Source organism: Ictalurus furcatus, chromosome 28 (genome assembly GCF_023375685.1).
Source record: "Ictalurus furcatus strain D&B chromosome 28, Billie_1.0, whole genome shotgun sequence".
Taxonomy (NCBI): Eukaryota; Metazoa; Chordata; class Actinopteri; order Siluriformes; family Ictaluridae; genus Ictalurus; species Ictalurus furcatus.
Genome location: NC_071282.1, coordinates 13,293,407 through 13,309,729, shown reverse-complemented (window position 1 = coordinate 13,309,729; position 16,323 = coordinate 13,293,407). Strand labels below are relative to the sequence as shown.

At 39.5% G+C, this 16,323-nt stretch overlaps 1 protein-coding gene across 1 annotated transcript in view; it reads left to right on the top strand.

Annotated features, from left to right (window-relative positions):
* The first annotated feature begins 514 nt into the window (after nucleotides 1-514).
* Nucleotides 515-16,323, top strand: part of LOC128603298 (peripheral-type benzodiazepine receptor-associated protein 1) — a 118,152-nt gene continuing 102,343 nt past the window's right edge. The window contains exons 1-2 of the mRNA XM_053617608.1: nucleotides 515-603; nucleotides 1,965-2,757. Of these exons, the coding sequence (XP_053473583.1) occupies nucleotides 2,548-2,757 (210 nt within the window). The 5' untranslated portion in view covers nucleotides 515-603; nucleotides 1,965-2,547. The remainder of the gene's footprint in view (nucleotides 604-1,964; nucleotides 2,758-16,323) is intronic.

Below are 16,323 nucleotides of genomic sequence, written 5' to 3'. Positions count from 1 at the left end.
CTTACCTATTTATGTACTTACTTACTTGCTTGCTTACCTTTTTACTTATTTTTCTATCTATCCACCTACTTACCCAACTGCTTACTTACTCAGTTACTTGCCCACCTACTTACTTACCCATTTAATTAGTTACTTACCTACCTACTTATTTACTAATTTACTTACCTACATATAATACCACTTTTCTGAAGTGCTCCCAGAGTCTATTTACTATTTACACAACTTATCGCTCTAAAATAAAACTACTCCCGGATAAATTAATGAAAGAATAATGCGGCGTGTGCGCTATGCAGTACCTGGCTATCACCACTAGATGTCACTGTAGTCTCATTAATGCCCCTCTGCTCTCCTCTGCTCGGTAACGAGCCGCTTTCAGGTTGAGGGTTTTTCAGGAGCCGGACGTTTGGCTTGAGCTGGAAGCAACTGGTGCTCCTGTGGATTCAGTCCGGGATTGTGCAAGGAAAACAAAATACACACAAACACGACGCTGCTTCGTCTCTGTACGTCTTATCCGGGTTTGTGTGCATTGATATAAACCCTTAATCTGCGGCCAGTTAAACCCCGGGGAATAATTTAAGGAGCTGCTGGACTTTTGTGTCAGAGGTAAGCGTTTGTTCGGTGCTCATCTTTTAGCTGGAAATGCATTAAAACACAACAAACACCACCTTCGAAAACTACTAACTAAAAAGAAGGCATGTACCTGAATGATGATAACTACTAAACTGTACACAGGCTGCGCCTGAACTCTGGCGTTGTACATTTAAAGAGTCGCGGAAACCTCAACGTTGTTTTTGTCCTACCCGTATTCCGACTATATCCTGACAATTCCAACAAATCCCGCTTCGGGTGTAGGTTTGACTCCGAGTTCATCCTCCCAAGCAGATCGTCTATTGGACAATGTGTTAATTCTAGCCAATCAGCAAATAGGAGGCGGGGCTTGTCTGAATACGGGTAGGAGAAATAAACGTTTGATCTGCCGTATAACGGGCTGAATAGCAGATTAGAGGGTATGACAGAGGCAACTGAATGAGTTGTTTACATCTGAAAAGTTCTGCTTTTTATGACTAATTTAATTAAATCTACTTCAGTGATTTAATTCAGGATCAAGTTCAAATCTGATGTAAAATTCACATTTTGGTGATAGAATAGACTAATAATAATGAAACCTGAATTCAGAGACACATTTTTAAAGTTTTAACTCGTCTCGGATGTATAGTTTCATGTTTTGGTCCAATTTGTTATCACAGAACAAAAATCATTCATATATATACATAGGTCCTGATGTTATTAATGAGGGTAAAAGTTGTAGTTTAGTAGTTTCGTGGACATTAAAATAACAAGTAATCATTTGAATAAACATTTGAATTCCATGTTCAGGGATGCTTTAAAACGCAGTGATTTGTTGGATAGTTTGTCAGTTTAATAAAAGTACTGATAATCACTGCATGCTGGGTGTTGGTCCCAGTTACAGAGTCTAACTGAGACCATTAGTGTGAACATTACTGCTTGCTAAAGCAGAAAGAATGGAAACAGCTTCCTGGCCTCTTTTCAGTAATGACTTTTTCAGTTACAGGAAGTGTGGTTAGTCACTTTTACTCACTGAAAATACTCTGACATTCTCTGTAAAACCTCAGTTGACCTCCTGATTGTATTGTCTCAATTCATTTAATCAACTTCATTTCTGCATGGCATTCTCACCTGTGCTCATCTTTCCTCATTTCAGTGGCCGTTCGGAGTAGATTTTTCAATGCATGCTTGTGAATGCCGATATCCTGCATGAATGCATTTCTTCACCGTTGCATGTCTTCACCATTCATCCTTCCCTAGCGCATGCCTTCTACCCGGGCCTGACCAGGCCTTTTTTTCTCTCCGTCTCTTCTACCTCCATAAAAATAACATCATATCACTATGGGCAAGGATGAAGCTGACAGTAACCACCAATATCTCTTCTTCAAAAAATCAAGGAGTCCTTCACTTTCGAAAAAGGAGTCCAAGAAAGTCTCGCCTTGCCACAGCAGGCTTGAAACCCCATCCCAACCTGTTCTTGGTCCTGGATGTGAGAAGGAAAAGGCCCTGGAGCTGCCCTGGACCTGGTTGGAGCACCAGCACCTTGACCACGATAACCTCAAGCAAGCTGGTGAACTGCGCCAAAGGCTGGCCGACGAGATTGATGGCATCATAAGACCAGGCAGGACAACGAAAGCAGGCAAGAAGTGGGCAGGAATTGACTCGGGGTGTAAAGGCAATGGGGCAACATACCGTAAACTGGAGGAGCTGCTGAAGACTCTCCATGGGGAGGCAGACAAGGAGCAGGCCGGGCTTCTGCAGCGCCTCTTGGAGGAAGTGGAGGTGGAGAAGAGCTACTTCCTGTGCCACTTGCTAGAAGTACATGGGCATCCTTTAGTAGAAGACAAGAAGGACAAAATTACAAAAGGGCCGGCTAAGTGGAGGTCAAAGAACTCTAAGAGCCAGGATATCCCTGAGTCCTTCAAGGAGAGAAAGCAATTCGTAACACATTACTACTCAGATTCTCAGAACCGTCCACCTATGAAAAAGAGCAAACAGGGGTTGGAAAGCTCATCTGAAAAGGAGGATTCTGGGAAAAGCCCCCTCGGTTCTTCGCCAGTGGAAGAAAAGAGCAACAAGGGGGATTTTTCTGAGACTTTACCTGATGTGGGTTGGGCACTCCAGAGTTCTGATCCATCTCTGGAAAAGTTGTCTCCTTCCAGATGTTCAGAGGACAACATGGAAGACATGGTAAGTTCTGGTATTCTGCCTGGTTCTTCTTTTTTTTTTTTTTGAAAGGCTGGTTACTTAGCAACAAGAGCGTGTCTTGCTGTGAGATGCTGTGTGTGGGGAGTTTTTGTGCTGTTCATGAAACCTGATAGACTGGTGCATCGGTAGATTCCATTTCCAATTAAACTTTAAAAAAAACCCACAGTGGAAACAAAGCATGGAGCCAGAACGTGGTAGCAATAACACCCATATCCCATTTTCGGGGATTAATCAAAGAACATTTTGTAATGGCAGCTGGTAGGTATTTTTAGCTTAGTGAAGAAAGAGACTTCATGTATTCCCAGTGCACTCTGTTACCTTGAGTTTCTGTACCCAAAAACAGAAATGCCTTCCGTAGCTCTAGTTTGACCTGCTGAGTTTCCACTTGCTGACCACATCAACTTGAATAGATGTCTCCGCTCCATCACCTAGTTGTCATTGTAGCGCAAAATAGCACCATGCAGCCCAAAAATTAAGATATATGTTGGAGTGCTTCTGATATTATAATAAAAACAGCTGAAAATCAATGGAGGAAAGGGATGTGGGGATGTGCGCTTGATCTAAAGGAGATCATCAACCTCTAAAGAAGAGGTCCTTAGATATTTTAATCAGTTACCCTAGACATATGTATGTGGAGTCCAGAGCATTCGTGTGTTGGTGCTGTTCTACCTCTTTGCTCGTATTGTTGAATAATTCATCACTGCCAGAGCATACGGGCCAAGGAATAACAAGCCATGTCATTGTTCTGGAAAAGACGGCAGACTGCACCCCTGTGTCGCTAGTTCAGTCCCAAGCCATAAATTTGGTGCTTTGAAAAACACATGTACCTCTGGTCCATAGTGTAGCCCTTTAAAAGATGGTGGATATTGTTAGCATCATCAAAGACCAGTTTCTCTTGGCTTTTTTATTGACATATACAGTAATACACTATTGAAAGTATAGTTTCACTGTGGAATTTAGGAGAGAGAAAAATTGGTGGTTTGTAAGCACCAAGTACTGATGGAAAGTTCCTCATAACCAAACTCCACCAAGTATTCATTCACACATCAGGTATTCAAATAAGAGATATGTAAAATGGAATAGAAAATAATGTGTATCTGGGTTTATTTTAGGTAAAATTATGACTTCTAGTCAAAGCCGTATATAGGAATAATTAACTATACCAGGCACTTCTGTCTCAGCAAAGAAAGTTGTCTGCACATGAATAGTCATCTAACTAACATGAGCTAACATGGCATGATTTATGATAGGATTTTAGACCATTTCACTGCTAACACTAATCAGCTAGCTAACATGAGCTAACCTGACAAATTTTCTGACAGGATTTTAAAATAACACTCATAATTCCTAATCTTCACTCCTAAAGCTAGCCAGCTAGCTAACATGAGCTAACCTGACAAGATTTCTGACAGGATTTTTAAGCCGTATAATAAATATTTCACTGCAATATTTCACTCCTTCGCTGCTAATGCTAGTTAGATAGCTAACATAAGGTAAGCTGACAGAAAATTGAGAGGAAAGACACAATTGTAAAACTATTGTTAAAACCAATATGTGAGCTCAAACACACTTCCGCTGGTCTGTAATCTGCAAACAGGCCATTTTAATCAATTTTAAATTTTACTATTGTTTTCAAAGAGAATTTTTAGAGACGCCAACTATACATAATATAATAAGGTTAAACTCCAGTGTTTTCACTGTTAATCCTAAAAAGAATAAGCTGTAATGTTTTTGCTATTGGTTTGTTATTCAGATTTTGTTCATATAAAAATAGATATTTTTGAATAGCAACAAGACGTAGGAATTAAGATTCACCAGAATTAAAAAGAAAAAAGAAGAAAAAAAAGAAGGAAAAGTGAATAAATCATACTTTAACAATGACTCTCTGAATATGGAGGAATTATTTCCTAGACACAGCTCTCTTTCACCAGGCGCTATTGTTACTTGTAAGTAGGGCAGTTCCAGTTAAAATAAGTCTTTATAATGGCTAGGATGTAAATAGGCTTTACAGGCTAGTGAAAGTATTGTTGTTTTATTGGCCAAAACTCAGAAAACCTCCTCAAGCACCTGGTATTAATCCCATAGTAGGAAAGAAAACTTAATTCAGTAGCAATTATGTAGCAGGTCATCTCTTGTTTCTACCCTCAAGCTTTTCTGGCCCTTGTGCCATTGATGGATTGAGTTTTTCATCACCGTTTTAATGAAGACACAACAACAGACATTTTAAATGATTTCAGAGAGAGAACTGGTGAAAAATGGTGCTTTATGCTGAAAATAATGTAGAAATGTTTTGGTTTATAGACCGCTAATGATGTGAGACTTGTGATGATTACATGGGCAGCAATAATCTAATTATTGACCTTATTCTGAATAAGACAATATTGTGATTAAGGTGTGTACATGTCTGTAATGCACATCGATAATGCGACTAAAACAGGAATACTCTACATGTCTTAATTCGACTTGTGTTTACTTAATCAGAGTATCGTCTTAATCGGGTTAATATCGGATTATTGTTGTCCATGTAGGGGCGCACGGTGGCTTAGTGATAAGCACGTTCACCTCAAGCTCCAGGGTCGGGGGTTCGATTACCACCGTGGCCCCGTGTGTGCGGAGTTTGCATGTTCTCCCTGTGCTGCGGGGGTTTCCTCTGGGTACTCCGGTTTCCTCCCCAGTCCAAAGACATAGGCTGATTGGCTGATTGGCATGTCCGTAGTGTGTGAATGTGTATGTGATTGTGCCCTGTGATGTGATTGTGCCCCGATGCTCCCTGGGATAGGCTCCAGGTTTCCCCGTGACCCTGAAAAGGATAAAGCGCTATAGAAGATGGCTGGATGTTGTCCATGTAAACGTACTGAGTGAGTGCTTTGTTATAGAAGGCAATGGGATCGCACCAGGCTGTATCTGTTGTTACAGAAGGCTAGAGTACATGAAGTTTTCAGCTCATTAATAGTCATATTGTCTAACACATCAGCTCTGATTGCTTCACCCATTGTTGTACGTACATAATAATGATTATGACCCATTAAAGTCAGTGCCTTTGCATCAACACTAGTAATCTGATTATTATTTGTTTTGGGCCGTATTATGGGATAAAGTGATATAAAGCAACTGAATTCTACCCCAATATTCAGGCTATTCATTGCACGTGAAGAAATATAACAGGAGTTAAAAAAAAAAAACCTGAAGCAGTTCACATCACAAAACACACTACAGACTAATGAGGGGCTTTTTAAGCAATTTTGTAGTCAAATAAACAAAAACACATTAAAACGAGTAATTGGGTGCTTAGTATATTGAGTTAACTAATGTTAATCGGTGCATTAATGTGCATGAAGTTATTTTTGCTTTACTTAACATAATTAGTTTAATAACAGAAACATCACAGTATTTTTTATTATGCAACATTAAACATCTTCATAATTGTAAAAATCAGTGTATAAACCATGGGAAGTAAAAAATTATATTTTAAAAAGTCTCTTACAAGCAGAAAATCACAAGGAGGCAAAAATCCTCATTTTAAATGATTCACGTTCATTTGTTATTTGTCCTGATCTCTTCAGATTAGGCAACGACCTCATTGACTTCCATATATTTAATATATATGCTCACTTCTACATATGGTATAACTTAAGTGGTGTTGTAGAGTCTACATTCATAGTACACTACAGTATATTCTCAATACGGTATTTGAGATTCAGCCACAGAAAGAAGTGACTGCTTGTATTTTTTTGTGTGTGCTTTAACATGATCTGAAATACACCGTCTCCGTTTTCAAGAAAATGAAAGTATTGGCATCCTTAGATTTACTTATATATACTGCTACAATGCCGGAAGTGACAGCAGCATGGATTCACAATATAACATAAAATAACCCCACAGACCCTTTTAAAAATTTGTGTCAGGCTAAAGATGATCAGTTTAAGGCTGGGCGATTTGGTATGATTTGATTTGAAATGTCTGAGTTTTGTTGTAGTATGTTACTAATTTATTACCTAGTTTAAAATATGACTGCTTGATTAATCCATTACTCAAGTTCATATATGAAATATGATTTTTGAGGGTGAACCAGTAATCTCTCATTAATATATTACTGATGGTCATGTAGCAGTAGTCAGTGTATTATTTGTGTGTGTGTGTGTGTGTGTGTGTGTGTGTTAGGTGGCATCTGGTATAGCTGTCAGAATGGGTAATGGAGGCGTCATAGACTTGTGCTGCAGCTGTGCTGTCAAATGGATTTGTCACGTTTGTGTTTTTAAGTTAAGACTTCATTTTTTACACACCTTCAGTGAATGAAGGACAGCTCCAGCTTTTAGTTTATGTGCATGCATCTTTGCATGCAAGTGTGTGTTTGGCTTATCACACGGTTTTTAAAATATGTGAACGTTCAGTGATGAAAGTTCTTGTGATGTGCTTGGATGTGGAGCTTGGTGTGGATTGAGTATTAATGTGTTCTCTTTAATCTTGACTGAAATGTGGCCTGCTGCTGAGCTGCGATGTTAAAATGCACCATTCTGATGCTACGATCTCAGGAGGAGATGAAAATACAGTGTGGCATTTTGCCCGTGTTCGAGAAAGAAAGTGAAAAGAAGGAAGAAAGAGCGATCAGTGTTTCAGTGTTTCAGTTTAGAAAACCGAAGTGCACAGTTTAGTCCTCATTAGCTCTATTTGGATGTGATTCATTTTACTTGGGAATCTGGGCTAATTTAATTTCTTACCGGGGCTACCTGGTGATTTGACATTGTTCTATAAAATCAATAGTTCTGTAGTAGTCTGTAAAAAATGTAGTTGTTGTTTTAATGGGCTTTACTGGAAGCACATTAGAAGGAAAAAGAAAATAAAGGTAATTAAATTAGCCATCCTAGTAATAGCTACAGAAATTAATATGGAGCCATTTCACATACACTTTAGTTATATGAACCCCCCCCCCCCTTCAATTTGGTTGTTTGCAAGTTCCCACCCACTAATTAGCTCTCCCCTATCAGCCTACAGTTACCAACTGTGGAAAGTAAAGGTTAGCATGAGACACATAAACAGATGCGATGGCAAACTGCTGATCATGCTACATTACAAAGCAGCAGAACACACTCATGGGAAACTGATATCCGCCCTTTTCCGCATACATGAGCTCACAGGCGTCTGTGATTGATTAGTGTCTCTCTGATTGACATGGGAAAGAATAACACCATCCCTTCGACCAAGAGAGCACAGCCAATTTTGCTCTCTTGGACTCCCAGGCCGTGAATAGCTGTAGCATCGTTGGGATCTGAAATAGTGATCTCCCTTTTCTGTCGCATATACAGTACATACATTCTTAATACAATGATGTCATCATAGAAAGCTGTTAGAAAAATCATCCCATGTTAATCTATAGCCATCCAGATTTAAGAGTTTCATCATGGAGGAGACTTTTATTACACACTGCAAAACTGGCATGGCATAGTAAAGGATCTTGACTAACTTTGTGTCAGCAGTCTCTCTCTTTTTTTGTTTTTATTGATAGCGTTTTTGTTGTCTCAAATCTATTATTCTATTAAGAAGGTGTGCAACTAAAATGTTAATCTGTATAAAAGTTGTTCTCTTTTTTCCCCGCCTTTCTCTTTTGATTGACTATAATTGCCTTAAAGTTCCATTCAGCTTGTTTTGTTTACCTCACATCACAAATTCCCGTCTGAGTTGTGTCAGATTGAGGCAGGCAGATGTAGTTGTCTTGTCTGTCGAGGTGTTTTGCATACTGGGAAGCATTATTCAGGATCCATTTGAAGTCTCAATCCCTCTAGTGTTTGGTTTGTCAGGACTTGGGAGTGTCTTTTTATTTTGGGGAGATGGTGCGAATGGTGGCATAACTAGGTCATGCCTGGGAGCCCCCTCCCTCTATCATCTCCAAAACTTGGCATGAGGCAGTGGTTGAAGAAGTGTTCAATTATTGATTAAACCCAAATTTGATCTGGATTTTGAAGCAATTTCACAAATCGTTTCCTCCTTTCTCTGTGCACAAAAGCAGAAACTATAACTACTACTTGAAGATGAATGTTTTCCTTTCCTGCTTTTTGGAGACATGGCGCTTGCCCACAATTACATTATTGCAGCTTCTCCTTGGGAAAAATCACATAATCTTTTAAATAGGGGTTTAGTGTATTGCCTTTGAAAAAAATACAGCATTTCTGGTGGGGGAGGGGGGGGGTTCTTACTATGATATTGCCAAAATTGTATGTCAGAGCATGTATGAGATTAGCTGGTTCTTTGAAGTGCACTGAAATTTGCATTGCATGCCTCTGAACCTAGTATTTTTCTTGCTTTTTTTGGCAGTCAAAGATTCTTCTCTCTTTTATCATACAGGCTTTTTCTTTTGGCAGAAAACTGCTTCTGTCTAATTCAAGTCACTGTTTGCTGTCTTCCTTTGTTTCGCAGTCTTTAGTCCTTTTTTTATTGCTCCTGTCCTTGAAGGAAAGAAATATAACGGAGCTGCTGAAAGCTTGGTATGAGTGGTAAACTGAAAACAAGGCAGTATTTATGATTCATAGTTTGATTTCTGTTCATGCTTTGGAGGTCACATTCCTCACCTTACTTCCTGACTAGTTCTTTCAGGAAATTTGGCATGTGATGGTTTATTTATCTCCTGAAAAGGTACTGAGTAAGAATGTGGGCCTCATTTATAAAGATGTGCATAATATTTCAATCCTAAATGTCAATCTAGAGTATGCACATATATTTCCTATATTTCTTATATGCAAATAATTCTAAATCGTTTCTATTCATGGGTTGTTTATTAATTGCTAAACATCTTAAAATAATGCACATATGCATGAACGTATCAAATCCACTCACCAACTCGAATGTCTTCGGATATCCTTAGACAGGGGGACATAAGCAATACTTATGGCTGGGTAAGTAGTTATTCATGCTAAATTTCCTCCTAAAAATGCTCCAAATAGACCTTTGTTATTGGTGAGGTCTCAAACAGAGTACGGGCAGCCATGGCTCTTTCCTGTTACAGTACCTGCAGTTTCACATCTAGATCTGATTCCATGTTTGTTTTGGCACATGCTCTTTTCATAAGCCAATCAAATTCTGATGAATAAAACAAAGGTCCTTCCAGCCCAAATATGATGTTTCACCTGGAAGTATGTCACGCTGTTTCAATTTCCATTTCAGTCCTCATACAGTCAAAACACAGACTTGCCAGTATTGTGTACCATTGCGTACCAACCCAGTACATGAATGTTCCGGCGGTTTTCTGGGATAGGTATAATCTGAATGTGAGCTGGAGACGTAATGCAAAGAACATCGATCAGACAGTTTGCTTGGACATGAGAAAATTCCCAGCTATGTTTCACGTTAAACCATTACAATACTGTGTATAGTGATGGAAATTCATGCACCTTGTTAGGTTGTGAGATTTAATTGCTCTGTTAAGCAAAAGTTAGCATTGTCCTAAGTGATTGGATGGAAATTGGATGGGATATGGAAACCATGGACCTCATTTATCAAACATGCCTACATATAGTGTAGTGTGTAAACCGTGCTTCTATGGATTAAATGGGATTTATCGAGTTTTGCTTATATGTGAGGGCGTGCCTATATTTCCACACAGTCCTGACCATGCATATGCATGAACGTATGGTAGAAAAGTGTAATAACTGGTAAATTAACTATGCAGAGCTTTTATTTCACATACTGTCTATTACATCAGCATAATTGAGAGTGTAATTACTGATTTCAGTGCTCACAAGATGCAGACAGATGACAGACAGAATGTAAAGTAAAATTAGTATAAAAGGCACATTTAGAGATTGATTGGGATTATACTTTGTTTGAAGATTTGGCACATGGAGCTTTGCGGAGGGAAGGAATATGTTTTTAGCACCAGTGGAAATTCTATGCTGAGACTGAGGAGTGGATCATCCGTCAATTTTGTTTGCCCACTGCATTTTTAGTTGATCTCTGTTCTAGGGCTTTTAGCTACGGGTACATTTCAAAGAGTAATTGGAGACTGGTGTTTCCCAACCAACTACGAGTTGAATAATGACATGACTTAGCTTTATTCATATCGCTCACACTGCAATACATTACATTTCCAACAATAGAAGCAGAAATGTTTTTTGAGTCTCTAAATGTAACTGGGGAAATAGAATGAGCACACATATTCCTGAAATATAGATTTTAAGTCATTATCATTTATTTATTAGCCATTTCCTGCATTTGTCCACATTTATGAAGTGTCAATTTAAGGTAAAGAAAATATAAGATTTCATCCTGAGAACATTATTGTAATTTATATATATATATATATATATATATATAAGTTATACGTTATACACGTTTGACATTTATAAACTTTTTTTTTTTTTCAGGTATAATGTGTTATCTCTTGTTTTTACTCATGATATTTCAACACATGGACAAACCTTGTTATAAACTTTATAACTTGTTATATTTAAAGAAAGTCAAAATTCATATGACATGCAATTTTAAGTAAAACAAAACATCTAAAGAATCTTTCTATATTTTTTTTAGTAATTTGTGCATGAAAGGGTTAGATAAACTACTGAAGTAGTTAAAATAAACATTTTTTACTTTCCTCTACTTTGTCCAACAGTACAGTGGATCCGGAAAGTATTCACAGCGCTTCACTTTTCCCACATTTTGTTATGTTACAGCCTTATTCCAAAATGGATTACATTCATTATTTTCCTCAAAATTCTACAAACAATACCCCATAATGACAACGTGAAAGAAGTTTGTTTGAAATCTTTGCAAATTTATTAAAAATGAAAAAAAAAAAAAAAAAAACATATTTACATAAGTATTCACGGCCTTTGCCATGACACTCAGAATTGAGCTCAGGTGCATCCTGTTTCCACTGATCATCCTTGAGATGTTTCTACAACTTGATTGGAGTCCACCTGTGGTAAATTCAGTTGATTGAACATGATTTGGAAAGGCACACACCTGTCTATATACGGTCCCACAGTTAACAATGCATGTCAGAGCACAAACCAAGCCATGAAGTCCAAGGAATTGTCTGTAGACCTCCGATACAGGATTGTATCAAGGCACAGATCTGGGGAAGGGTACAGAAACATTTCTGCAGCATTGAAGGTCCCAATGAGTACAGTGGCCTCCATCATCCGTAAATGGAAGAAATCTGGAACCAGCAGGACACTTCCTAGAGCTGGCCGCCCGGCCAAACTGAGCGATCAGTGGAGATGGGCCTTAGTCAGGGAGGTGACCAAAAACCCGATGGTCACTCTGACAGAGCTCCAGCGTGTCTCTGTGGAGAGAGAAGAACCTTCCAGAAGAACAACAATCTCTGCAGTACTCCAGCAATCAGGCCTGTATGGTAGAGTGGCCAGACGGAAGCCACTCCTCAGTAAAAGGCACATGACAGCCCGCCTGGAGTTTGCCACAAGGCACCTGAAGGATTCTCAGACCAAGACAAAGATTGAACTCTTTGGCCTGAATGGCAAGCGTCATGTCTGGAGGAAACCAGGCACCACTCATCACCTGGCCAATACCATCCCTACAGTGAAGCATGGTGGTGGCAGTATCGTGCTGTGGGGATGTTTTTCAGCAGCAGGAACTGGGAGACTAGTCAGGATCGAGAGAAAGATGAATGCAGCAATGTACAGAGACATCCTTCATGAAAACCTGCTCCAGAGCGCTCTGGACCTCAGACTGGGGCGAAGGTTCATCGTCCAACAGGACAACGAGCCTAAGCACACAGACAAGATAACAAGGGAGTGGCTATAGGACAAGTCGGTGAATGCCCTTGAGTGGCCCAGCCAGAGCCCAGACTTGAACCCGATTGAACATCTCTGGAGAGATCTGAAAATGGCTGTGCCAAGCTTGTAGCATCATACTCAAAAAGACTTGAGGCTGTAATTGGTGAAAAAGGTGCTTCAACAAAGTATTGAGTAAAGGCTGTGAATACTTATGTACATGTGCTTTTTTTGTTTTTTATTTTTAATAAATTTGCAGAAATTTCAAACAAACTTCTTTCACGTTGTCATTATGGGGTATTGTTTGTAGAATTTTGAGGAAAATAATGAATTTAATCCATTTTGGAATAAGGCTGTAACATAACAAAATGTGGGAAAAGTGAAGAGCTGTGAATACTTTCCGGATGCACTGTATCTTTACTTCATTGTCAGTAAAAGTTAATCTTCTAAGACCTTTTGGTATATTCCACGTCAGCTGAAACAAGCAGCATCACAAGGCCACTTTTTAAAGGGAAGTCGTAAATATATATATATGGCAATTTGAGGGCGTTTCTTTATACAAATGGCCAAGTCCAAGCACATCAATTTAGAATGTGTGGGATTTTCAATGGCCATTGCATACAGCTCTGCGTATGCAGGTGCGATAAGCACCCGTTTTCTGGTGCGTACAGGTGGCTCTTATGCACAAATTTAGTACTTGTTCTGCTCACGGCACTTGATAGATGAGACTCCAGGTAGCTGAGGATAAAATTAACTGACAGCTGGGAAGCAACATTTGGGATTTGAGAAAATGATGTACAAGTCAAAGAATGTGGGATTCCAAAAGAAAAGGAGTAGGTTATCAGTCACACGAAGCCTCACTGAACCTAAATTCACCAACTTTTCAGTAAGCAGAGTGGCAGGAGCGATATTTTGAGATTTGGAGCTGCACCAGTTCTGGTGGTTTTGCTCATCGTATAAAGGCGTATCACTCAGACTGTAGTGACAAGCCTGAAATAAACTGTCTGTCCATGTAGTCTGAGACACATCTAATTTTCTCTGTCCTTCACTTTTCTTTCGTGCCCTCTCATACTTTTTAGTTCACCTAACTCCCCTGAATCTAATCATATTAATATTGTGGCCTGCCCTTAATTCTATATAAGTATGAATTTAAATGTCTATGCAAAAATTCCTCTCATCCAAGTGATATACATCTCAGGTTCTTTCTCCTCATCCTCGGGAATGACTTCGTCCTTAAGCCCTCCTCTAGTTCCCCAGTCTAACACATTACAGGTCAGTCCTATTACTCAGTACGTTGAAGGATATGGCCTTAACCTCAGCTCAAGCTGCTTTCTGACACAGCCGATGCTATAAACATGATTTCTGCATCTCATTTTCTATCTCCTGCAGAAGAGCAGCAATACATAGGCAACCGTTCAATGTTGATTGAAGACCTTGCTTTCTTTCTGTAATAGAAAAGCAGATAAAATGAATTTATGATCTGAATCATCATAATTATAATTGGAAATGAGCAGTCCAACTGCAGATCAGTCCTGTGTACTTTTTTGGGGGTTTTTTCCCCCCACTGCTAGGGTTCTGTTTTATTTTAGCCTGTACATGGTGTGTGGTTAAAGAAAATTGGCCTCCATCCACCGTTTCTATAGATCGCTGAAGAGTGGGTGGATGGATGAAGGTCTACCAGGAGCTGTTCTTTTGACTCAAACCCCAACTGAATCAAATCAAACGCTTGGATAAAGTTGTTCTGTGCATTTCATTCACTTTGCAAGCCCACCACTTGAGCATATTTTGTTACACTTAATGCTGAGTAGGTCACTCTTGTGTATGTAGAAGCCAGCGTATACAAATCGATTAATTTCATTTCATCGAAGCGGTCAGAGTTAGTAACGAATGCAGCCGAGTATCTGTTTTTAATACCACACCGTCTGGTTTTTCACCTTGGATCTCATTTTTCGATTGTTTTTATGTTTATTTTGCAGATATAAACCATTATGTGTTCCAAAATGCAGAATAATGTACATAGTGATGATACGTTTATGACCTGATATGAGTAACGTATTACCTAACAGCTCATTTAAAGCTCCTGGACGTAAGAGTTACACCCTCTCGACAGATAAATATGTAATATTAATTTATTTATTAATTAGTTTTAGTTTATCGCCATAACATGTACTAGAAGATTATGTGATGAACCATAATATTACACTGACTGCTCTCACACAGTGCTCACTAGAGATAAAAATAAACACAAGTCGGAGTTAATATCTCTGAAATTAAACTCTTGGAGTGTGTTTGGGAAAGTAATTAACAGGATGGTGTCTGCGATTCGGTTGAATCCTTGAGAAGCATTTGAGATCTAATAAACTTCATTTATTTGACACACACACACACTTGTCTGTCATGTTTATTTAACTGTGTTTTATTGTGAATTTTGTGTGGCAGTTCTATTTGTGTGTATACAACCTGGTGAAGCGATGTAATGTGTCTGTTGGGGGTTGATGACATGATGTAATTTCCTGTTATGTCCATTTCCTGCGGCGATATTCAGCGATCACGTCTCCATACGTCATTGGCAAGATTGTCTCTGAACGGTAATGTCTGTGGAGTGTGTGTATGTGTGTGTGTCCACTCGTGTGTGCCTGTCCCATAGCCCACCGTGCTGCCTCTTCAGCAATCAATAGGCACCAACATCATTCCAGCGTCATCTCCATGGAAACCAGCTCTCTCCGCAGTTGTGATTGGCTCTGACGCAGAGCCTGCCTGCTTGCAATTGGTGAGCTGAATGCAGCCATCCCACCCCCATTCTCCCTCTTTATCATATAGATACACAAACACACACTGGCATTTTCAGCCAGGTTTCAGCCGAGCTTTCTTCCTCTTGTGATCCTCTCGGATATAATGTAGTCTCGGAGAGCACGGATTAGGCAGCAGTGAAGCAGCAGAGGACTGCTCCGTCTTATTCTCCATTCTTCCTGATGTGGCATGATTCCAGAAGAGGAGCATTTAAGAGAGAGAGAGAGAGAGAGAGAGAGGAGGAGAGGAAGGATACATAATGTACAAATGTACATGAATATAGAGAAGCTTATTTAGAAAGCATTTGTTTAAATAGGCATTCTGCATGTTTTGACAGATCCTGTGAAGATCCTGTGAAGCAGCAGGAACCATCATCTAATGGGAGCGCACAGAGATGTCGTTGGTGTTTCAGACAGCTTTAGAACTGCATCCTTAGGACCGAATTTTTTTTCAGTAACGCACACGTATCCTGACTTGGACTAAATTGTCTCACGCGGACATAAACCCCAGTAAGCAACGTAACACCACCTGAGTTTCTATGTTTCTGAAGGACATACTGCACAGTTGACTGCTAAGCCCTGTACATTTTACCATTACAGTGTAAGAGAAGAGCTATTGCACTCCAATGTGATACAGTTCTTGCTTTTCTATGAATAAGCACCAGCTTGACCGCTTGCATACTGTGACTGTGCATTTTTGCTTTTCTACGTGACTCCTGGAGGTTAGTCTTTAACTAATAAGCTGTGCATGTGCATCGCGTATGAGCTGATCCTTTTACGTCAAACTCCAGTCAGCCTATGTTGGGTCACTTGTTTTTTTAAAAAGAACCCCTATTGCTTTTCATGTTGTTCTGTTCTGCGTCGTCGACTTACGTTGAAGGAAAAAAATGAGAACGGGTTGATGTTTCTTAAGTCTGTATCTCAGCATCGACCGTCGTAATCATCTCAGCCTTGAATGAAACTCCGACACTGCATTCCTGTTGCCTTGCTAGTTAATGTGCTCCTTCTGTGGCAGTATTGACCCCCCTGCTTTACTC